At 48.4% G+C, this 25586-nt stretch overlaps 1 protein-coding gene across 1 annotated transcript in view; it reads right to left on the bottom strand.

Moving 5' to 3' along the window:
• The window catches only part of LOC131588455 (zinc finger protein 729-like), a gene marked incomplete at its 5' end in the record, with an annotated part of 206536 nt that overhangs the window by 53978 nt on the left and 126972 nt on the right, over nt 1-25586 (bottom strand). Inside the window, 2 exon segments of the mRNA XM_058857328.1 lie at nt 3991-3995; nt 6152-6797. Of these exon segments, the coding sequence (XP_058713311.1) occupies nt 3991-3995; nt 6152-6797 (651 nt within the window).

Below are 25586 nucleotides of genomic sequence, written 5' to 3'. Positions count from 1 at the left end.
GGATGAGAGGCCCAGATGGTTATCAACAAGTGACCATTTGCAAAAGAAAGGAAACCAAACTTCAAATAATGCTGACCAGCTAGAATAATGATGACCAGCAAAAAATATGCTGAACAACAGAAAATAAAAAAAATGTGGAAAAGCATGATCTAAGAAGGCGGAACCAGGGAGGGGACATGTTTGAATATGCATAAAATCCTCACAGCAGGGGGGGATAAAAAGAGTATTCCCAAGATACCAGGAGTGTTCCTGGCAACCCGCCAGGGCACCCGGCCGTTTTAACCCTTTGCTTTATTTCTTTTGTCTCCTAATTGTCTTTTTGTTTATATTAAATTCTTTTTTATAATTTATTAAGTGAATCTCGTTTTTAAGAATAGGGCTGAAGAAACATTTCCAAATGCCATCCCGGGAAAGGAAAGGACGTGAAACAGCGCTGGGGAAGAGCGTCCCTCGCACAGCCCTCAGAGCTGCCACCATGCACAAGATGGCGGCCGGGGCTGAGGCGGTGCCACCGTGCACAAGATGGCGGCCGGGGCTGAGGCGGTGCCACCATGCACAAGATGCCGGCCGGGGCTGAGGCGGTGCCACCGTGCACAAGATGCCGGCCGGGGCTGAGGCGGTGCCACCGTGCACAAGATGCCGGCCGGGGCTGAGGCGGTGCCACCATGCACAAGATGCCGGCCGGGGCTGAGGCGGTGCCTCTCAGAGCGCTCTGCAGCCTCTGCCAGCCCAGCCCCAGCCCCGGAGCAGCGCAGGGCGGGCAGAGCCCCCTTCCAGCCGTCTGCTTCAATGGACATTGACAGACACCCGGGCCACGGACACAGGCTGAAGCCTTTGCTCTGTGCACACAAACACGAACCAGACACTTGGGAACCTCGGCTGGCAGCATTTGCAGGTGAAAATACAAAGAAACTCCAGGGTTTGAATGTTTTCAAATAGAATATTTCATTTGCCAGTAAAAGGACCAAAAGCAGAAAGGGGCATCCCAGCCTGTTTCTTCCATGCAGGAATAGTGTCACAGTGACTGTGAGCTGATGAAGACGGAGATGGGATTTAATCCAAAGCAGATTGTGCAGTGGGTGCTCACCTGTGATATGTATCCCTCACAGTACCTATTTATTTGGAACACTAGGAAGATTATGAGCCTGGGTAAGATATTAACCCTTTCAATACACAGATGAGACCTACAAACCTTGTTCTTCTCTCCAAGGACTGAAAAGGACAGAGTAACAACACAAAAAAGAACAACATAAAAACATCAAAGTCAGTAAAAAAAGTCAAATCTGAGACAGAAAAAAAAAATGAAAAAATGACAATTGAAACTAAAATATTCTTAGTAAAGCCATAGAAATATACAATGATATACTAAAATATCTCCTTTAATTCATTAATAAAGTATAAAAAAATTTCAGACTGTAAATCTAAACAAAAGCATCCATTAAAGAAACCAAACAAATGTTGAAGTAACTGTAATCCCATAAAAAGTTTGAACAGAAAAACAAATAAAAACAATAAAATGCCCTTTGCCCTCAGGGAGAGAAGAAGAAAACTTCTGTTCCCAGAGATGATCACAAAAACAGATGAAGAAAACCTTTGCCTTCAAACAACTCATCCTTAAAATAACATCCCATGAATTCAAAACCCATAAAAACACCTCTAGGAGGGCTGTAAAAATGAGAAAAATGTCACGATAGCAAAATTTCTTCCCAGACGGCTGCTATTTGTAAATATAAAAAACCACAAAAAAATCTGTTCCTCGTAAAAAATCCTCCATGACGTAACAAGAAAAACTTCTGTCCCTACAAAAATTAATAAAAAACTATCGTGTAATGAATACTGTGTTAACATCCCAAGTTCTATCTCTACGTTGTCAGGTAAAAAAAAAAAAAGGCAGGAGAGAAAAAGCGTTCTGAAAGTTTTATTCTAGTTTCTCATTCTTGTAGTCCTGTTAATAAAGTTTCTTTATTCCTTCTAAGTTTTAAGCCTGGTTTTCCCTTCTCCTAATCCACATCTCACAGTGAGAAATGAGTAAGTGCCCTGGAGATTTCAGCCAGCGCTAAACCCACCACATTATTTAGTGCATTAGCCAAAAAACTCAAATTAGTGAATCTCAGCCACTGCACCAGGCTGAAGCTGAGGATCCCCAGCCAAGCTCAGAGGGAGGAGAACACAGCATTTGTGGGATCCTTTCCAGTCTGACTTGCTTTAGCTGCACCCTGGGGGAGGAGAGAGCAGGAGAAGGGTTGGCTGAGTCCTCTCCCCTCTGCCTTGCCCTTCTCTGCTGGATCCTCAGTTCATCCCACACCCACCTCAAGACTCCATCCCCATCCTGCTGGTGCTGACGGGATTGAAGGAGATAAAGAGGAGATTAAAAGGATAGAGGGGAGAGAAAAAGAGAAGTTTAAATGCAGTTTAAATATGAAAGAAATGCATATGTTAGTGACTGCTGAGAGTTCAAAGGGAGCTGAAGGGTTTGGGAGGGGACAGGAGCCCGTGAAGGGCTCAGGAGCTGCTGCTGCTGCAGGGAGGGAGGAAATGCACCAATGGCTCCCAGCAGAGTCTGTGCTTTGAGGCTCTTTCCCAAACAGCTGCAGGAGGGAAAGCAGCTGAGTTTGGAGGAAGAGTTTTCTGCTGAGGTTTCCTGTTTGGAGCTGTCACAAGCTTGAGCTGCTCAAGGGAAAGGCGGCTCTGCTTCCAGCAGGGCCCAAGTGCACGGGAGCACAACTTGGTTCCCTGGCCCTGAGCCAACGGGCAGCAGCAGCTTCTGTTCCCTCCTGGCTCTTGTGTCATTTCCAGCAACACAAGATACACCAAGAAAAGCTCCTCCAGAACATGCCATGATCAACACAACCTGATTTCATTGCATGAAGGAGCTCTGACAGTCCCACGGGCTCAGGTTTGTTTGTCAGTGAACAGAGCAGGGAAAAGCACAGACACATTCCCTGCACAGGGAATTCACAGGAGGAAAGTGCAGCGCTGGAGGATGTGCTTGGATACAACGTTCCCACGGCAGTTTTGGGGATAAAATCGTCAGCAGAGAGAAAAGAAAAAGTCCTACCAAGGGTGGGCTGGGGAGGGCTGGTGCTTCCCGGGAGGCTCCCAAAGATCAAGGGGACAAAGCCCAGACCTTGTCCAAGCTCCGAGCTGGGTCTGAGCCAGAAACCAGGGGGTGGCAGAGCCATTGCTGCTGAAGGGCTTCAGATTGCCAAAGCTAAAGTGTCCAGTATCAAGGAACAACTTGAGGTTACGGAAGTCCCAGTGCCCACGTTCCATCCCCTCATTTCAAGCTGAAAGCAGAGCTTCACTTGTGACTCTGCTTTTTAATAATGAATGTCAAACTTCACAAAATTCCCTTAGAAAGACCCCATGAAGGTTCACACTGTGAGAGCTCACTCGAGGCAGCCCCAACTCCTGCCCTGATTCAGTCCCTGTCAAGCCCACTGTGCTTTCCAGCTGCTTTGCTCCAGCTCCCCCAAATCACCATGAATTCCACTGAACTGAAACAAATCCAAGTCCTCGTGGTTCGGGACAAGGGCAGGGAGAGATCCACCCCAAACCACTCTGGGAATCACCCCAGAGCCCTCAGCCTTCCATGTGCCCATCCCTGGGACCTCCCAGTGGCTCCCGTGGCTCTCCCAGTCCATCCCAGCCTCTCCCAGTCCATCCCCGTCACCCCAAATGCCCCCCTGAGCCATCTCGCCCCTCCGTGGATCTGCCGCCTCTCAGCCAATCAGAGCGCGTCTCTCTGATGACTCATAAGTTGCCGGGCAGATCCACAGAGCCGAGAGCCCCGCGCTGGACTCGGCCTCCCAGTGCCGCGCACTTCATTCCCAGTCCCTCCCAGTGCCACCACAGTCCCTCCCAGTGCCACCACAGTCCCGCCCAGTGCCACCACAGTCCCGCCTAGAGGCCCCAGAGTCCCTCCCATTCCTTTTTAGCCCATTCCCACTCTATTCCGAGTTCATTCCCACTTCACTCCCAGGCGCCCACACTCTCTTCCAGTGTCCCAGTATCCACTCTCATCTCTTTCAGTGCCACCCCAGTCCCTCCCACTCCATTCCCAGTCCCTCTCAATGCCACACCACTCCTCTCAACTCTCTCCCAGTGCCCCCATCGTGTCCATCTCGCTGGTGCCCTCCAGCTCCCAGCCCGGCCCCGGCCGCCTGCTCTGCTCCCTGATGGATTTCTCCCCTGCCCACATCCAGCTGAGCTGCTCCCAGGGCCAGCAGCAGCTCTCGGGCCACGTGCTGGCCACTGCCGTGCTCCCCAGCGGGGACTGGAGCCAGCAGCTCCTGGTGCTGCTGGAAACCGCCCCCGGCAATGCGGGCTCAGCTCCAGCTGCCAGGTGGAGCACGTCAGCCTGGAGCACCCCCTGAGCCGGCACTGGGGCACGGCCCGGCCCCCACAGCGCCGGGGGCAGCGGGGGAGGCACTGGGGGGGCCCAGAGGGGGATTGGGGTGTGCTGGGAGGAACTGGGAGGGAGTTTGAGATAGACTGGTTTAAACTGGGGAAGGGATTGAGGTGCTTAGGGTGGCTCGGAAGGGGATTAATAGATGTTGGGGAGGGTGGGATGGGGTTCTGGGGCTGTTGGTGGACACTGGGAGGGAGTTTGGGGGTGCTGGGTGTCACTGGGAGGGATTTGAGTGAGCCTGGAGGAGCTGGAAGGAGATTGGGCATTGGAAAGCAGGGATTGGGATGAGGTTGGTTGTACTGGGAAGAGACTGGGAGGGTTCCTGATGAGTCCTGCTGAGGCTGGGAAGGGACTGGGAGAGGGTTTGGGGGTCCTGGGGCAGTGGGGAGAAATTGGGAGGGGGCTGTGGGATCCTGAGAGGAACAGGAGGGGCTCTGGTGGGTCCTGGGGAGGCTGGGAAGAGACTGGGAGTGATTTAGCAAAACAATGATATTGATCTATTATCAATATCAATCTGTTAATGGAGAAAAAACCTCTCCAACAGTTTAAAGTTACAAAGTGGATGTTTAATCACAGCACTGGGTGAGTGCAGGAGTCATCCCCTTAATACACACTGCAAGTTGACAAAAGATTCCAGTGCCGATTTATTTACGAAAGTCTTAAATATCCAAAATACTAATACATAAGTATAATGTTAACACCTCCCGTGCTCCACTTTGGATTAAAATGCACTGTAATCAGTTTAAAATGTCATTACACCTGCGTTGTTTGCTGTGTAATTTGAGGAGGGGGTCGTTTTGGTGAGGAGGGGTCATCAAGAGATGAAGGAAAACCGCTCTTCCTCACTCTCACCTTTCTACCTTTACAATGGCTGACATTACAAATGACATTTAGCACAACTTCCTCCCTTGTGACTTTTCAATGGGTTTCCAGATGTAAGGTCTGTGATCTTCCTGAACCCGTTGATCAGTTTCTCTTTTCTCATTATAAGCACAGCTGAACAAACATACAATGAAAAGTAATTTTTTACCTAAGTCCGAGATTCATTATCTCAAATACTGCTTCTCACTTAATCATTAACTCTAACTAGTTCCAGCAAGGCCTATCTCTAGCTAAGATCTCCAATTTTTCTAAAATTCTAAATTGTTTAAAATTAGTGACTCCAAAGGAGGTTTCAGAGGGTCCTGGGTGGGCTGGGAGGGACTGGGAGGGTGCTTGGAGGGGCTTGAGGTGTTTGTGAGAGGTTTTGGGGGTCCTGACTTTTGCAGATGCCCCAGGGATGCCATGAAACGCCACCCACAGCAAGATGTCGAGGGGATTGGCGGCTCCATGTTGGGCTTTGTCTTCCTGGTGCTGGGGTTCAGCTTCTGCCTGTGCAGGAGAGTGAGGGGGGATCCCAGGGGTCGTGTCCTCCCCCCCACAGAGCGTGTGTGCTCCCCTCTGGGCCCCCCACGCCAGGTGTCACCCCCTTTTCTCTGCCCACACAGCTCCTGAGGCAAAAGGTTCTCGAGGACTGAAAGTCAACAATTCCCATTGTCATTCTGTATCCTGTTGGATTTTCATTCCCCTGCTTTTATCCAGGTGCCCAGAGGGAGCCAGGAAGATGTGGAGCCTCCCAGCCAGGTGTCTTCCCAACACGGATCACCAGGACCACGGATCACCAGGGCTCTGCCCAACGGGGGTCACTGGGGATCATCCAACGCCGATCCTCCCATGGGGGATGGAGCTGGAGCAGCGCACGAAGCTCTTCCCACACTCGGGGCACTCGCAGGGCTTCCCTTACTGGTGCCTCCGTTGGTGTCGGGTCAAGTGAGAGCTCTGTGAGAAGTTCTTCCCACACTGGGGACACTCGTAGGGCCTCTCCCCAGTGTGGATGCGCCGGTGGACGGTGAGGGTGGAGTTTTGCTGGAAGCCCTTCCCGCAGTCGGGGCAGCGGAAGGGCCTCTCCTCTGTGTGAATCCGCTCATGTACGAGGACATGGGAGCTGCGCTGAAACCTCTTCCCACACTGGGGACACTCGTAGGGCCTCTCCCCAGTGTGGATGCGCTGGTGTTTTCTCAGGCCACAGCTCTGTCCAAAGCTTTTCCCACATTTCAAGCAGGTGTAGGGCCGTTCCCCTGTGTGGATCACCTGGTGTCTCATCAGGTTAGAGATACTTCCAAAGCTCTTTCCACATTTCCCACACTCATAGGGCCGTTCCCCCATGTGGATCCTCTGGTGTTTCCAAAGGCTGGAGCTCCGGCTGAAGCTCTTCCCACATTCCCCACACTCGTAGGGCTTTTCCCCAGTGTGGATTACCTGGTGCCGGATCAGCTGGGAGCTCCACCTGAAGCCCTTCCCACATTCCAAGCACTTGTGGGGCTTCTCCCCCAGCTCTGAGCTCTGGCTGGATCTCTGGCCGTGTTCCTGGCACTGGGGGGATCTTTCCTCCTCGCAGCTCCCTGGAATGGGTTTGCAGCCCCTCCTCGTGCGGGATCTCCAGGGCTTTTCCTCCTTCTCTTCCATCTGGACACAGTTTGGGAAGGAAAATTCCTGGTTAGGAGGAAAAAAAGAAGAGGAGAGGGCCTTGGGCTGGGGGTTGCTCCTTGCCCAAGTTCATCTCAGAAAGTCACTGGGGATTTTGTGTATGTAAGAATCTCTAAAACACCAAGCCCAAACATCCTCCAAACATCAAAACAAAGATCAAAAGCTACCCAAACACCAAATTCAGGCAAAACTCCCTCCAGAACAGAAAGATTCAGCCCCTGCAAAAAAACAAACCAGCAACATTTATCCCAATAAAACTCAGAAACACCAAGATTCAGCCCTATCAAAATCATGGATCCCTCTGTCCAGTCACCTGCTGACGGTGGGCAGGGCAACACTCCTGGAACTGCACATACAGGGAGGGTGGAACCTTGTGCTGCTTCCTCTTCCTGCTCCTCCTCCTCCTCCTGTGGCCCAACTCTTGCTCACACTCCTCTTCCTCCTACTATTTCTCCTCCTCCTGCACAGTCCCACCTTGTCCTCCCACGTGCATCCTTTGACAATTTTGGTCTTCAGCCCTGCTTCTCCTTCCCTTCTCCTCCTGCCCCCAGGCCCAGCACCCACTGCCGCCTCCCTCTTCCCCCCCAGTCCCACAGCATCCCACCGCAGGGGCACGGATGGAGCTGGGCCAGCTCGGCCTGGGGCAGCGCTGGGCTCTCGGCCGCTTCCGCCCGCACTCGCTCCCCACTGCAGCCGCTCCCGCCACCACAGCGCGGGGGGGCCCGGCCTTGGCGCTCCCCCCTCCCACCTCCCCAAATTCCCCTCAAGGGGGGCGCCAAGGCCCGGGGGGGAGGGGCGCAGCTGGGCTCCAGCTGGGGAACGCTGGCAGCTGCGGCTCTGCCTGGACACTGATGAGTCATCAGCGCCGCGCGCTCTGATTGCCTCAGCCCTGCCTGAGCCCTGCGCCTGCACCAAGGGGGGACACCCTGCTCCAGGGGGGATGGCCCCAAAACGGGGGAACCCCAGCAAAGGAACAACAACAAAGGCTCTTTACAAACTGATCCCGTCAACCTCACTGCACATAGGGCCAGGGACGTGGACATAAGGAAGTGACAGGAGGAGCCATCAGCTGCACAAAATGTTATTAATTGATGACACAGACTGCTGCTCAGCCAAGGTCCTGCTAAATTCATCAACTTCCAGAAGAACAACAATGACTTAACACAGCCATCAATATCGTTACCTATACAAAAGTGGGGTGCATATTAAGGGGGTGTGTAGGAGGTGCATTGGGAAGTCTGTACCTCTCCAGTACTTCAGCCAATGGGGAAAGGGAGAGGGAGATGTGACCAAGAAAATTAGGATGAAAAGGAGGATGTGTCTGCCAACAACAGGAGAGACCCCATGGGAAATGTCCCATGGCATCATCCCTTTTTATGAATGAAATTACTTTCACAGGACACCTCTATCTTCCTTGTGGACAGAAACCTCTGGGGATGTCAATTTTTCCACACACCTTGAGGCTCCTCCGCAATTCCTTCCACCGTCCGGGCCGGCGGGCACTGAGTGCAGCTCAAGGTGCCTCACCCAGTTTGGGGGATCGGCTCCCTCGGCTGGCGGCGGCACCGGGGATTGATTGGGTACCCGAGAGTGAGCAGGAGACAGACGAGGGACGGATCAGGGGGGCTCTCAAGAGTCAGCAGGGAGAGAGCACTGAAAATCTCAGCAGTGACTACAGTGGGATCTTCGGGGAGTGAACATGGCAGGGCACCCAGGGAGGGGACAAAAGGGAAAGCCAGAATGGGGTCCCAGCAAAAGGGATGAGGATCCCAAAATATCTCTCAAGGGTCCCTTGGGAGCATGTGGAGGTCGTTTGCACATTCTCCCAGATGTAATTAAGGACATGGACACCCAAGGGGGGCAAGAAGGAAAGTCCAGAAGGGATTTAGACAACAGGGGATGGATGGTGTTGGTGTGCTGGGAAGGGATTGGCTGAAGGGGAGTGTGCAGGAATGTGCTTAAGGCAAGAAGCAGCAGGAGCAATCTATGAGGTAAGAAAAAAGACAATGGAAAAGAAGAGGAAGAGAAAACCACTGAGGACTGGGATGTTTTTCAGAAGAGTCTTATCATCAGATCCTTTGTATCCCAGTTTTTCAGGACAGGAAAAGAAGGAGGTCAGGATTTCAGGGGGTTTCTCTGAGCTGGGAGCGGCAGGAGCGGGCGCAGAGCTGCGGCACCGGGAGCACGGGCTGGGGGCCTGTGGGGAGCTGTGGGGCCGGGCCGGGGCTGTGGGGCAGCCGGGGCTCAGCGCCGGGCGCTGCCTGACCCCAGCACCCCCCGGGCAGGGCCGGCAGTGGCCCCCGGCCCCCAGGAGGCTGCGGGACGCCCCGGCCGCTGCCCGGCCCCGTGGAGCTGCCGGCCCTGCCCGCCGGGGGGGCCGCCTTTGGACACTGCGGCAGGACAGGGACCGGCTCTGGGATACGGGCTGGGGAGGGGAGCCTCAGCACAGCCAGCACCAGGAAGGAACAGCTCACAAATGGGGATTAGACCTGCAAGGATCCAGATCATCTTCTAAGCATTTTGTGCTGGGTCCCTGCAGAAAGGAAGGATTTTGCTCAGCAAAAAAAGCTCAGCAGCTGCCACACGATGAGCACCCACAGGCACTGAGGGGGGCTGCAGCAGGGCCACAAGAAGCCCCTGCAGCACTTGCTCACAAAGGCTCAGCAGCTGAATGCAGCAAGGGATGAGCAAAAGGCCAAGCTGAAGGCAAAGGCCATGGCACAGTTCCTACAGCCCCTGAGGGATCAAGCCCAGGGCCCAAGGGGGCCCCAGCACCCAGGGGACACCCTCGGCCACAAGCACCTGGCACAGGCATTGCCCTCCTGGCCAGGGGACAGCCCACCCAAACAGCCCCTGGCAAGGAATCAGCCTTCCAGCTGCAGGGCACAAGGACACTGCAAGCACAGACAGGAGCACCCTCAGCACCAGCAAGTCCAGCCCTTGATGGACACGGATTCTTAGCGGTCTCACAGCTCCCATTCCACCAAGGACCCACCACACTGCAGCCCTTGGGAACATTCAGGGTGGCTCTGGATCCAGAGGAGACCTTTCCTGATGGGCACAGGGGCCTCTCCATCCACTTGGAATCTTACACTTAAGGGGGGTAAATTGCTGGGAATATTTTAATAATTAAGGCACTAAGTGGGAAAGATGAGTGGGTGTGTTTTATTCAGACACTATTAGCAGATGTGGGGGATTGGTTTGAAAGGCAGGAACTTTTATTTGCTCACAATTGTGATTGTAATTTATTGGGAAGGGATTTGATGGCTAAATTGGGAATGCAAATTACTGTTGCAAAAGGTGATACAGAGGCTGGTTCTGTTGAACCTCTGTGTCAAATGTCTGGCAGAGCCACGGCTGAAGTGAACCCACAAGTGTGGGCAGCCCCAGGGAAATTGGCAAAATTAGATATGGAGCCTCTCCAAATTTCCCTCAAGCAACCAGGACAAGAGGTGTCGAAAAGCAATCCCCTGTTCCAAGGGAGGGAAGGAAGGGCTCACAGCCTGTCTGGGAGTCCTGCTCAAGGCACGGCTTGGGGAGCCAGGGATGGCTCCCTAGAATGCTCCTATCCTGCCAAACAAGAAATCCAATGGAATCCACAGAATGCTGCAGGACCCAAGAAGAAGAAATGAGATGATGAAACCGAGGCACCCCACACTCTCAGATCCTTACACCAGCCTGAACCAGGTGCCCTCCTCACACTGCTGCCATTCACAACTTGATGCAAAAGATGCTTTCTGGGGATCTGCCCACTCCCAGAGGATGCAAGCAGAATTCTGCCTTGGGCTGGCAACAAGAGGTAGAAGGGAAAATGCTCAAGACATGGACGGTCCTTCTGCAGGGATGCACGGAAGCACCGGCCTGACTGGGGCAAGCCTTGCAGGAAATATCAAAGGAATTGACCTCACCCCCAGGGACTGGCTTAATGCAGGATGTGGGTGACTTGATCCAGTCAGAAAAACAAGGAGAAGAGGTAGAGGAAGCCTCTGTGAAATGGCTTCATTTTCAGCTTTGAGTATCTGAAAATAAAGAAAGGGCAAATGGTGGAGAAAATGTTTAAATATTTGGGACCTATTTTGACTGAAGGCTTGTGGTGAATTGACTCAGAGAGGGTCCAGGGAATACCAGAAATAATGTTTCCTAGGACTAAAAAGGTGCTGGAACAATTCTTAAAATTAACAGGGAATTGCTGGAGCTGGACTGAGGATTCTTTGCTCTAGCCTGAGCATTGTATGAGTTTTTTAGCCCCAGATAGCCCCAATGTTATGGAGTGGACACAAGAAAGAAAACAAAACTTAACAAAATGAAAAAATAAAATGATTGATGCCCCAGCCATGGCTCTTCCAGACTCAGAAATCTGAATTGCAAGGGAATATTAAACAGGCCACCCCTGAGCCTGCACTGAAGGCAACACAGCAGCAGCCAGGGCTCCCCAGCGGGGGAAGCCCCTGGGCCTGCCCACAGATCCTCTGCTCAAATCCTCGGCCTGGCCACCCTCCTTTGCCATCTCCAGCCACTGCGGGACAATCCTTGCTCTCACTCTTGCAGCTTCAGCCCTTTCTGTGCCTGCCCTCGCCACAGCTGCTGGGGAAGGCACCGGGACAATTCCACTCTGCCTCTCAATTACACTCACACTCTGCCCTGCCTGGGATTAGCTGCTGCCAAAATAGACCAACTTGAAAATGGCTTCAAATCTTATTTTTCTGGTCACACTAGGTTTGCCTTTGCCTTGGGGAAAGGAATTTTAAAGGGTTTTTTTTAAGGGATGTTCTACCACTCAGCAGAGATGAAATTAACACCTCAACAGACTGGGAATAGCACAAAAGATTCCCCCCCAAGATAACGACCATCAACAAAACATCAACACCCAGCAGCAAACATCAACCAACATCCACCCCAGACACTGCCCCAGGCACAGCTGGAGACACCTGGTCTGGAAAAGGCTGAGCAGGAAATCCAGGAGTGCCCACCTAATTCACATCACAGGCACAGAAATCCGGCTGCAACAGGAAACCAAATCCTAACAACTCCACACCTTCAAACCAATGAACATTAAACCAAGGGATTTCTATGGGGTCAGACTGTATATATTTTAGAAAACATCTATTAAATTCACATGTCTTGGAATGATTTTCTCTGCACACCCAGCCAAAGTGAGAAATTAATGATTTCTGTTGCACATTCTGGCCAGACTCATGTCATGCCTTGATTTTATATTGTTGGAGAGTTTTTATTCATCTCGCAGTTTTGGTGACAAGACTACACCATTATTATGCTTTTCTTTAATAATCCTACTTCTATATTGTTACTCAGACTGGTAGTGCTGGGCCAGGGTTGGGAGAATCAGGTTTTAGACTTAGGGCAAGAAGTAGAAAAAATCTTGATTGCTTTGGATTTTTTTGGGAATGTGTGTGCGTGGCTGTTACCATGGCAAAATTTTGGTGTGCATTTTTGAATGTTCACCTTTATGCCTCAGTTTTAAAAACTAAGAGTTTTAAAGGTGACCTCCTTAACTTGTAAAGAGATAGTATAGTATTTTTTTCTTCAAAAATGTCACTTTTGGAGTGGCCACATGTGAGTCATCCCATGGCTGCCCTGGAAGAGAAGCTTTGTTCCAGGCAGTCAGGAGAGGAGCTTTAGAAATGCAAATTAACACTGATGGGACAAAGCCTGCACAATGGCCCAGGGGCTTCCTGCCTGCAGGAGGAATTGGGATGATTCTCTCTGCCCCTCAGCCCAAGCTCTGCCTGCTTGCACAGATGGAATTTGCACAGCTAAAGGCACAGCCCATTGTGAGGATATCTGACTCTGCAGCAGGAATTGGTTAAGATGCAAAGGAAAACAGAAAATAGGGAATGTTGTGAAAACTTCACTAAAACAAGTGGGGAGAATCATCCTTGTCCCCACTCCAACATGTGCTGTCACTGTCTATGTTACATAGGGTGTATCAGACCAGTGGGGTTTATTTGCTACCACAAGTTCAGGGAAATCAGTTGGGAATCCAAGTATGTGATGATTTAATGAGAGAAAAGCTGACAATTGATGCAGCCCTGGCTGGAGGGTGTTGCTATATTTTATATATTAGTAAAGGCCTGTATGCACAAACCAGCCTTTGAAATAAGTCATGATATTAAGGGCTAAAGTCCTTGAAACCTTCATGCAGAAGAGAGAGTAAAGCAAAACAATATCCTTGTGTGTAAGAGAAAAAAATGTAAACTGTGTGTGTTAGCCAATAGTAGCTTGTTCTGCCTGCAGACCCTGTAGAACCCTATAAAAGTGTGCTAAAGATAGAAATAAAGCGGCATTCACGATTACTTCTGTGAAGAGTGGTGAACAGCTCGGGGGTCTTTTCAATATTTGGCGCTCCGACCAGAGACATCCCTGCGGGCAGAGGGGCTCTGGAGTCAGCGGAGTGGATCTGGGCGTTAGACGTCGCGGGCTCGGATCGGCACCAGATAGGCAGCCTGAGCGCGGTGAGACGCGGAGCGGTTAGACGTGGAAGTAGGGCTGCTGGGGGGGGCCCAGAGGCAAGGGCGCTGTAGAAGGGTCGCAACCTTCCCCCTTGCGGGTGCTGTCAGCATGGATGTGGAATTTGCAGCGGCAGATAAACTGCTTCTCTGCATCCTCGTTAAACGAGGCGAAGCAGCCCAGGAAAGGGAGCTGGATATGCTCATTATATGGGCTAATTGTCATGGGCATTTGCAGTGCTCACTGCTTCTTGCGGTACAAGAACGGACTGATATATCGGCTCTGATATGGGAAACGGCAATTACGGAAAAGAGCAAGGACACTGTGTTTCTCGGTCAAACTTGGCAGATTGTAATTAATACCTTAAAAAACAGAAAAATGAGATATGCTGAAGCTGTGAGCCCTGTAATTCTACCTGCGTCACAGCGGCAGATGCCTTTACCTCCCACTGCTGGGCAAGCTCTCCTATCTATGCTGCCCATGGAGTGAGGGAGGGAGAGTTAGGGAGAAGAAAATAATGAGAAAAAAAAAAAAAAAGTTCCACAGCGAATGCTGAAACAACGAACAGAATCTGTTCAGTTATGGCAGGATGTGATACATCCAGAACTATTTGCTTCATTTTTGGAGTCACTCTTAGCACTACAACCTTATTTAAGTTCCATCTTTACCACCCTGGAAGAAAAGAAGCCGGATTTGGACTGGTTTCCACCTAAACCAGGGGGAAATGAGGGAGCGAGGTGGGCGCAGAGAACAAAGGCACCCTGGGGGTAGAAGCAGCGCACGAAAAGTTCCAAGGCCACTCTGAACAATTACAGAAACAACTGAGCAGAAACAGGTGGCTCAGACAGCTTCCAAGAGAGACAAACTAGTCAAAAAATCTCAAACTAAATGGTATCTAGTTCAAAATTCATCCTTGTAATTAGAAGCTGATAAACCGCAATGATCACCATTGTTAGCACCTGGCTGTGAGAGACTTTTCATGTAAAATCGCCTGCTTTTGCAAAATCGTGCCCCTTTTTCCTCTATCAGCAAACAAGAGTGATTGAGAGAAAAAACTGCATTTGTTAAAGTTAACTTTGTGAGGCTTTTTTTTCTTTCTCTCCGTTTTTCCTCGCTGCGAGAGTATGTGGAGAATGTGAAGAAAGATAAGAGCAGAGCTGCAGCAGCGGCGGGGCGGGCGGTTGACCCCCCCGCTCCCTCTCTCGGGGGGGGCACTGGGATGGTGCCTGGTTTGTTGCAGAGTCATGATTTACTGGGTTTTCAAAATGTTTTTATATACCACTGTAGAGTTAATTTTGTGTTTTAAGTAATTATGAGTTTATGCAATTGCAGTTTTTAGAGTTTTATTAGAGAAATTATTGTGGTTCTTTGAAGGTTTGAAAAAAAAAAAAAAAGTGTTTAAGGTGAATATTAACAGAAGTTGTCTTGCAATAATTGGTTTTAGAATCCAAGGTTAAAACATGGTGTGATTTATAGCTTCTAGGAAAACCTTCTTCCAGTTAATGTTATCTACAGAAGAGATTTGTGGTTTAAAAAAAAATTAGTCAAGAGAATTTTACTGCACAAGACAAAGTTAAGTTAAGGTATATATTATCTATTTGCTTGTTTTTTCCACAATTTTAATAAGGTAATTTTATTGTGAGTTTTTTTTTGTTATATAAAACACATATAACTGCATATATACCAATTTGGATTTTGGGTTTTAGTTTAAAAATTGGACTTAATGTTTTTGAAAAGTGCTACAAAAGCTGGATGGCAACTTGCCAAATCCCATGTTGTTGTGGTGGTTTTTCTCTAGAAAAACTGCACTTTAACATCCTAACCAATTTAAGCATATACTAGGCAAATTTCTATTATGAATAAGTATTTTTAGTAACATTTGCAGTTATTGTGGGTTATTCTCAAAGCTAGATGACATAGAATTGTGATGTGTTTGCTACATCTTTATAATCTTTATAGTGAATTTATGTTATTGTTATATTGTGTTTAAAAGGTATATATTAAACTTTTAGTTGCTTTTTTGTAGTAACAGAATAAGATTAAGTTATGTTTTCATTTAATATAGATTAAGTGTTAATAGAATTAAGGATAGTCAAGTTTTATAATGTTTAGGCTTGAATGCTTTTAAGTTAAGTTCTCTAACTTAGATATTCTTTTAAGGTTAAGTTTGTTATTTCCTTTTGTCATATATAATTATTGTTGAGTTTAGATATTGTTTGATTGAAATTGTTTTATGTTTTCTTGGAGACACTTGTTTAAACTGCAAAGTATAGTTGTTTTCCTAGAGTGAAGAGGATGGCCACAGCTGAGACAGCTGTGATGGAACACTGGTGAACACCTGCTTGTGAATAGAAGTGAATGCAGTCTGTGACACCCTTGACTTCATCAGGAGTTCTATTGGTTGTTGCAATCTCTGCAATTTTGTTTTTCATAGTTTTATTATTTTCCAGTGTTTCCAGAATTTTAAGAAGATGTGCCATTGCTGAGGATCAGCTGCCATAGGAGAGGCTTCAGATTAAACCAACTGCTGCATGGTTTAATTGGTCTGGTACCTAAGGCTCCTGATCATTTGCTTTGTACAAATCCATTTTAACAGTTTGCTGTGCTGTAAGCATCTCATAGCTGCTACTATTGAGAACCTTGTTTTAGAAATGAGTTAAGAGGCATCTTTCCAGTTTAAAGCCAGGCCCTGGCCAAGCCTTGACTTTACCTGGACAGAATGTTTGCCAACAGATCCAGATATTTTCTGTCCCAAATCACTATTTGAGTCACTTTTTGACTCAACAATTTGACCCTATTAATATGACAGCTGGATCAATTTTGAAGTGGGCTTGGAGAATCATTTCCGGAGGTGATGATCCAATCCTTCACTGATTGTTTTGTTTCTGTTCGTTTGCTAACTACGGGATGCTAGTGCAGTGTTTTAGTAATTAATAGCAGTTTTATATTATATACCTTATTAATAATGTTTAAGATTTAATTGATTTTTAACTGGTATAAGTTCTTACTAATTGTGCATAAGGTTTTGTGTTTATGTTGAACAGAAGTACATCTCATTTTTATTTTTTTTAAGAAAATGGGGGAGATTGATGCCCCACAAGCATTTAATTAGTGTAATTCATTAACTTCAAGGAGAGAAGTGTCTGTGTTTTGTTGGCAGGTTCAAAAAGGTCACCTGTCCATCTGACCAGACTGTGTGCCTCTGAACACACGAGATCCAGTGAACAGAGATGTCATCACACAGCCTTGGTACTCCAGACATGGATCAGAAGTGGACCTGTCAGGACACAGTTGTGTCTGAACACTATATAGACAGTTGCCAACAGAACTTTTATGTTGTTATTATGATGTTGTGTCTCTACCAATTTTTCAGGTATCCTTTGTTTTAAGATTTAGAAGGATCTGAAGAACAACTTGAACATCAAAGCCCTCAGTCACCGATCAACTGCCAGCTGACATCACAGGAGCAGTGAATGTTCCAGGACTGAATCGTGCTGGAGAAATTCTGTAGAAGATCTAAGAAGTGTAGAGACTCCATTTAACTGTATATAAAGCAAATTGTAGTTGTGTGTTTACCCTTTTAGCAAATTGCTTTCACGCTTAGACTACATATATACCAAAGCACCTGTGTTAAAAGTAGTTAGATAATAGTTTAAGTGTTTAGCTTGTATAGTAATTGTTATGTTAGTATAAAGTATAAGTATTCCCTCTTCAAGAGGTAGTGTAAGCATCTTTGAAAGTTCATTTAACGATTGAAGTTCTAGCTGTGAGTTTGCAAATATGGTGTCATTTACATGGTAAAATGCTTATGGTAATTGTGTTGTGTATAGTCATGACCAACTGTCTGCTAACTAACATCCAAAAGTGACAGAACATATGGGTCACTCTGGCACATTGAACTGGCCAAAGGTCAATGTGTTTGAGCCTAGCCACCCCTGGAGATCCTTTCGCACCTGTCTCATAGGAGTCCCTGAATGGGATCCTCCGGCATTTAAAGCTTTAATTAGTAATGAGACTCAACTGAATCGATTAGCAATGTTGCAAGAGTGCAGTCGCACTGTTGGCTTCACATTAAGACAACTTGAAGCCTGTTAGCAAGCAAAAATTACCAAAGTTCTTAATGTTACAACCCTCAGAAGAATTAGATTTGTTATGTTCCACCAATACCTCAGGTGGATGGATAATGTTTGAAACCCCAACAAAAAGTCATTCTAACAAAGTAATACAGCACTGGGTTGCAGTCAACCCTATAGCTGATCTCGTTACTACCATTGAAAGTAAAGCCTTTATTCGTGGTGCAATCTCACAGGACAATTACCAAAGCGATTACCTAGTTCCACATTCCTAATCTGTGGAGATAGAGCATGGAATTAGATTCTTGCTAATCCACATGGAAGACCCTGTTATCTTGGGAAACTCACTTTGTTCCACCCAAGCTTACATCAATTCTTGAATGTAGCTAGCAAAATGAAGAACATCAAACAGTCAAAGCGAAGCCTGAATGAATTAAGGCCTAGCAAATCTAAAAAGGCTCGCTTGTTAGACTAAGGAAGAATTGAACTTAACATCCACAATGTTAAGTGAGCTTTCAGCCGATGTGAGTAGTGTATATCATGCAGTACTATGAAATCAAGTTGCAATTGACCTTTTGCTCTTAGCACAAGGACATGGTTGTGGAGAGTTTGAAGGCATGTGCTGCTTGGATCTTACTGATCATTCAGCTTCCATCCATGAGCAACTACAACAGCTACAGGATGGGTTGCATGCCCTGAAGGAAGATAGTGATCCCATCGGAGGTTGGTTCGCCAGCTGGGGCATCACTGGATGGTCGAGGTCTCTTGTGCTAGAAGGGGGACGGACTTTACTTATAATGTTAAAGTTATATGTTATCTTATCCAAAGCCTGGTTTGTGCAAAAAGAGAAAGGGGGAATTGTTGCTATATTTTATATATTAGTAAAGGCCTGTATGCACAAACCAGCCTTTGAAATAAGTCGTGATATTAAGGGCTAAAGTCCTTGAAACCTTCATGCAGAAGAGAGAGTAAAGCAAAACAATATCCTTGTGTGTAAGAGAAAAAAATGTAAACTGTGTGTGTTAGCCAATAGTAGCTTGTTCTGCCTGCAGACCCTGTAGAACCCTATAAAAGTGTGCTAAAGATAGAAATAAAGCGGCATTCACGATTACTTCTGTGAAGACTGGTGAACAGCTCGGGGGTCTTTCAATAGGAGGGAGCACCCAAAAATGGGGAAAAGATGAATGGCCATCAGAACAAATCCTGCAACACCATGGACCAGACCCTGGAACCCAAACAAATTGATATCAGATACCAGAGAAACCATTTATCATTTCAATGGGATAATTAGATTACAGGATGCCATTGAAATAATAACCAACCACACAGCTCCAGCTCCTGACCTTCCTCCCAACCAATCCACTCAGATGAGGAACACAACATTTCACCATGGGATGGGATCACATTATCTATTAGCAGAAGGAGGCAGAATTTGTGGAAAAGTAAATGATTCAAACTGCTGTTGACAAATAGATGAGAACAGATACCAAAGGAAACAAGAAAGCAGCTCATGAACCAGTCCAAATGAGGAAAGGATGGAAATGGGAAACGTTTTTGTGCTTCCCCAGCAGACCATGGGTTAAACAAATCCCAGACAGAGCTGTCCCCCTTCAAACCTACACCCCAAAAATCCTGTAACTCAGGGATTCCTCCCAGAAAAAAATCTGCTAGGATCTCCCCAAATTGAGTGAAAGGGGGGATGGGACCCACAGACTGAGCAGGGGGTCTTGGAACCCCCAAATCCGAGCACGGGGGAGGGGGTTAGAGATTGGAGGGACGATTGGGAAGGGATGTGGAAGAAGAGTAGGAAAAAGAGAGGGCTGAAACCCCCAAAGTGTGGGGGAAGGTGCTGGGAAACCCAAATTGCATTGAGAGGGGTCAATGGACTGGGGGAAGGATGAGAAAGGGGGAGAGAGGAGAGGGAAAGGTGGGCTTGGGATGAAAGAAATGTGGTTCCCTGTCCCGCAGCACTCGATCCCTGGAGCGATTCCCTGCGGCTTGTGGGGAGGAAGATCCGCATTGGGGGGTCCCCAAGCCCCCTGCCCATCCCAGCGTGTCCATCTCGCTGGTGCCCTCGAGCTCCCAGCCCGGCCCCGGCCGCCTGCTCTGCTCCCTGATGGATTTCTCCCCTGCCCACATCCAGCTGAGCTGCTCCCAGGGCCAGCAGCAGCTCTCGGGCCACGTGCTGGCCACTGCCGTGCTCCCCAGCGGGGACTGGAGCCAGCAGCTCCTGGTGCTGCTGGAAACCGCCCCCGGCAATGCGGGCTCAGCTCCAGCTGCCAGGTGGAGCACGTCAGCCTGGAGCACCCCCTGAGCCGGCACTGGGGCACGGCCCGGCCCCCACAGCGCCGCCAGGGGCTGCCAGGACACGGAGGGCATTTGGGGCTCCTGGGCTTAACTGGCAGCCCCTGCTTGAGAACCCCTCTCCCCCTGTCCCAGCTCCCCTCATCCCCCTCTCCCAGCCCTTTCCCACCGCCTCCCGGCCCCGCTCCGCTCACCCCACAGCTCCTCGCCAGCAGCCGAGAGATGGAGGAGGAGGGGAAGGAGGAGGAGGAGGAGCGGGAGGAAGAGGAGGGGTAGAGGAGGAGCAGGAACTGCAAGAGAAGCAGCAGAGGAGGCCCCACGTGCGTCCATCGCTCTCTGGATCTGCAGCCCCTTCGCGCCGGGAGCATCGGGCCCCGCATCCCGCAGCTCACCGGGGACGGGAACCTCACCCCGAATGTCTTAAGCCGTCCTGGCAGGATTTGTTTGAAGGGGAAGGGATATTTGGAGCTCACTCCAAGTATCTTTGGGGACCCCTGTTCCTTTTTCTGGGCACGGGCAGGGCAGAGCGATGTTTGGATCTTGCAGGACTCCAAAGCTGACCTGAGATGCCCGGTACCTGCAGGGGGAGGGGAGCAGCGAAAAGGGGGGAGCCCCGGGAGTGCCGGAGCCTGAAATGGGGGCCTGGAGAGGGGGGACCCCGAGAGCCGGGAGGGAGGGAGGGGAGCCTGGAGAAGGGGCAGCCCGGAGAAGGGATAAGCCTGCACAGGGGGAAGCCCTGGGACACCAAAGTGGGGACCCCACAGAAGGGGAACCTCAGGGAGGGATTTTTTCCTCTCAGTCCTGATGCTTTGGAGATTTTCATGGACACAAGACACCTGATGACTTCTAGAGATGGACTTGGGCAGGAGGAACCCTGAATCCTAGGTGGTCACCCCTTGTTTTTTCCCCCCAAACCAGACTTCCCATGACCAAGCATAAGACAAATGGAGGAGAAGGAGGCAGAGAGGAAGATGCTCTGGGAACCCCAGGCAACAACAGTCAGTACAATAGTGGAGGCAAAAGCATTATCACCAAATACATCTGCCCAGAGGGCAGAACTGGTTGTCCTTAACCAGAACACTAGAATTAAGTGAAGGGAAAAGGGTAAACATATGGACTCACTCAAAACATGCTTTTGGAGTGGTGCATGTACACGAGGCACTGGGGAAAGAAAGAGGACTGCTGTCTCCTCAAGGTACACACATTAAACATCAAGATGCAGTCCTGCAATTAATAAAAGCAGTACAAAAGCTGGAGCAAGTAACAATCATGCACTGCAAAGCTCACCAATCAGGAAGCTCCAAAATTTATGACGGAAATCAGAAAGCAGACTGGACAGCCCGACAAGCTGCTCAAGAAGTGCAAACTGCAATGGCATTGATACCTTTAAAAACTAATATATCTCAATTCAATTTACCTCCAGGCCCAAAATATTCAATAGAGGATGAGAAATTGGGACGCTCACTGAATGCACAGAAGAATTCAGAAGGGTGGTATGTGACTACACAGGGACAAGTAGTGGTACCCCCTTGATAATGAGAGAAGTTCTACAAATTAAACATAATGAATGTCATTGGAGTGCAGAGGCATTGGTGAAATTGATAAAACAAAATTTAATTTCAGTATGGATGTTAAAAATCCAAAATCAGTAATGTCGAAATGTGAAATTTGCTTAAAGAACAATCCAGTGGCTAGATGACAGGCACAATTAGGGAAAACCAGGAGATTATTGGCAAGTAGATTTTGTAGAATTACCAAGAACTCGAGGATACAAATATCTATTGGTAGGGGTTGACACATTCTCACAATGGCCAGAAGCTCTTCCCTGTCACACAAATCAAGCAAAGGAGACAGTCAAGTGGTTACTGCAAGAAATCATTCCAAGATTTGGGGTGCCTCTAGGAATATCATCAGATAGGGGCCCACATTTCACAGCCACAGTAGTGAGGGAGGTGAGTAGGTTGCTGGGAATAGCTTGGGATCTCCATACACCATGGAGACCCCAATCCAGTGGACAGGTAGAGAGGATGAATCAGGATGCTGAGGATTTGGATAAAGCCTAGAAGCGGGATGTCAGTCAGTCCTTATGAGATATTGGATGGGAAACCATATGAATCCCCTGAACCTAATCCAAATGTACATGTTACAGGGAAGCAAGAGGTGTAGAATTATGTTCTGTCTCTTGGAAAAGCTCGAGCTCGACTTCGGAGCACCCTTGTGTGGAACAGGCCGCTGACTCTTGAGAATCCAGTTCATGACATCCCCCCGGGAGATGAAGTGTACGTTAAAAGCTGGAACGAAGAACCATTAAAAGAAAGGTGGAATGGACCCTATCAGGTACTGTTAACTACCTTGACAGCAGTCAAAGGAGCTGGACTGGATCCCTGCATACATTACACCAGAGTGAAGAAGATTTCCCCTGCACTGTGGACTGCACAAACTGTGGGGCCAACAAAGCTGCAGATAAAGCGCGTTTGATTGTTTCAAATGTCTAGGTTGCCAGTGACTGTAATGGTGATTATTTTATGGCCTTTAGGGCCATCAGCTGGAATCAAAGTTACCTTGGGATGTGAAATGCAAAAGGATCAGCTGACAACTCTTCATTTTAGAATGAAGAGGGATGTGGGGGTGCAGCCAGAAACACAAGTGATAAAAGTCTCTAATACTACTCAGGCAGAAAATGGGATGATTGGATTAATGAAAGATTTTGCCAACGTGCAAAACAGCAGCAAAATAACTGCCTGTCTGCCAACACCAAAGGCAGCAGGAGACCAAATAAATTGGGCAATTATAACATCAAAATTACCTGAAATACAAAAGAATAAAAATGAAAATGTGAGCTTTGTATTCCAAATAGATTACGAGTACCAAAATAAGACAGTGTTTGAAAATGCTGTGAAGCCAAAGTATTCATCTAGATGGGATTGTCATGAAAATGGAGGAAAGTATGAACCAAAACTAGGCTGGGATGGGGGATTAGGGAATTATGGATGGTGTTATGAAAAGGTAGCAAAGGTTATTAAAGAAAAGATTCCAGTATCGAAGTGGAAGTGAGAAGGACAGGAAGGAAAAGATTGGGCTGAAGCTTGGGACAGTGCATGGTCAATGAGTGTGCTTCAGAAATTCCAATCTATGGCAGATAGCCCTTGGTGCATTAAGTGGGAAGGCTCTGAAAATGAAACAGATCCAGGGGTATGGAACACTGCAACCAGTAGTAGAATGGAGGCAGACAAAGTCAATTGGTGGGTATGGAACAAAACTTAGGACTGTACTTCTGATGATGAAGAAATAAAACAAATGCCACCGCTACTGGTAGCTCTGCAAATTGGATGTGCCTGCAGAGGAATCAAACATAAACAAGGTGAAATAAATGACAAGACAGGACAAGTGATCCAAAAGGTAATATGTAGCACAAGTACAATTCAGAGTCCAGGCCAATTTGGATGGGCAGCAAGTGATGGCACCTGGACAACACATTTGCCTGTAGGTGAAAAAGTAAAAGAAATTACTTTAGGCCTCCCCACCTTATGCCCAATTTGGAAAAGGTCCCCATTCAAGGGAGAACATGAGCTTCTGCAAATAAGGATGATACGAGAAGTTCAGGAGAACAAAACTGAAGATGAAGAAAGATGGCAGGAACCCTCCAGTAGTGTAAAATTTGAGTGGGCTCCGGAATCCTTGTTTGGTCCAATAGCAAATTATAACAATAGAAAGATGTTTTACAAACTTACAGGCCAGGTAGAAAGATTGGCAAGAGTTACCAAAGAGGGATTTAGAGAGCTAAATGTACAATTACAAGCCACAACTAAAATGACCCTGCAAAACAGATTGGCTTTAGATATGTTATTGTTGACAGAACACGGAGGATGCGGGTACCTAAAAGGACAAATTGATCACTGCTGCATCCACATCCCAAATGGAACTGCAGATGTAGAACACGACATTACTCAATTAAAACAAATAGAACATGAACCACAGAAAGAGAGGGAAGATCTGACCACAAGTTGATTAGATAAAATTTTGAAGGGTTAGGATGGAATGTGAGCTCCTGGATCAAATCTATTCTTGAGAGTCTGATAATCCTACTAACTGTGTTCTTAGCAATCTGGTTAATCTGTGCAGTTCTGAAAGGAGAGATAAAGAAAAGAGTATCCTGGAACCAGAAGATAATAAAGGCACTGACACGGGACAGAGATCCACTTCCACATTTGTCATCTCCAAGTCCTCCAGAGTGTAACAACGCTTACGACAACTGTGGATTCGAAAATGAACATCAAGTATAAACTCAGAAAAAGGACTGTATATAGTGAAAGCATTACACTTATTATAGTAAAGTGAAATATTTTCAAAGGGCGGAAATACATTACTATGGGGTTAAATGTTTCTGAAAATGTTTCTTAAAATCATGTAGAGGTAGGCCACAAGAATGCTTGGTATTAGGAATGGTCTAGCAAGCTGAAATGTTTACGGTGATGGCAACAGGTACTTGGGGTCTCCAAGATACCCACCCAGAGATAAGATTCGGACATGTTCGAGCAAGGATGAGCTAACTCTCATGAAGCAATATAGATAAAGTTAATGGAGCAATATTAATGAAGCAATATTTATACGGTTGTTATAGTGATTACTGCTACAGCTGAAATTGTAGAAATATGTGCACTTTGGACAAAGACAACGGAACTAGATTTGGGTTGCTGATACCTCTAGTTCCCCCACGCTTCAATAAAACACCTGCATACAGTCAATATACAATTATGTGTTTTCCTGAATGCTAACAAAGACAGATCAAAAACTTCCAAAACACCAAAAATCTGATATCCCCCCCAACATAGAAAGATTCTGCCCCCACAAAAAAACAAAGCACCAACATTCAGCCCAATAACACTCAGAAATACCAAGATTCAGCCCCGTGAAAATCGTGGATCTCCCTGCCCGGGCACTCGCTGCATGGGGGGGTGAGGGGGGCAATGAGGCCGGGCCGGAGCAGGGGGTGCCTGAGAGAGGCCCCGAGCCCGGGGGAAGCCCCTGCAGAGCCATGGAAGTGGCTCCTGGCCGGACTCGGGGATCCCCCTGGCGATCCCCGCTGGAGCAGCCTGGTCCTGAGGGACTCTGGCCCCTGGCAGGGACCCCAGGCTGAAGCAGGACAAGGATTCCTGTCCCTCAGGGGGAGGCACTGACATGACCTGACTGTGACCCCCATCCCTGTGCCTCTGGGCGGGGAGGGGGACGGAGAGGGGCACAAAGTTAAGCCCGGGAAGGAGGAACAGCTGGGGGGAAGATGGATTTCCGTAAGAATTACTTTACTTCTCATTTGCTTGCTCTGACATGTTGGATAATAAATTCAATTAATTTCCCCAAATCAGGTGTGCAGTGCCCGTGACCAAGGACTGAACTGTCCCCACCCCCATCCAGACCCCCGAGCCTTTCCTTGTGTGTTCGGCTCCCCGCCCGGGACAGGAAGGAGAGTCACAGAGTTTTAGCCTCGCTCCGGCATAGCCCTGCTCCATCCCAGACTCACCCCCAGCTCGCAGCGCCCTCAGCTCCCGGGCACCCCGAGCTCCCGGCGCTTCAGCGCAGCGGCGCTTCCTTGGCCTCCTGCCCGGGCCGGGCCCAGCGCCGGGGCCGCTCCTCAGCCCAGGCTGCCGAGAAATGGCGGAGCTCAGCCCAAGGCAGGCGAGTCCGTGCCGTGTGCAGAGCCCGCCGCTGGCTGCGATTGGCTGCTTCTGCCGTCACTCGTGGCTCTGGCGCGCGCTGATTGGGCAGAGCGGGGACAAGCCCGGCCCCGCTGGCGCCCCCAGGGCGGC

This window comes from Poecile atricapillus, chromosome 26 (assembly GCF_030490865.1).
Source record: "Poecile atricapillus isolate bPoeAtr1 chromosome 26, bPoeAtr1.hap1, whole genome shotgun sequence".
Classification (NCBI taxonomy): Eukaryota; Metazoa; Chordata; class Aves; order Passeriformes; family Paridae; genus Poecile; species Poecile atricapillus.
This window is presented reverse-complemented; position numbering and strand designations above follow the sequence as displayed.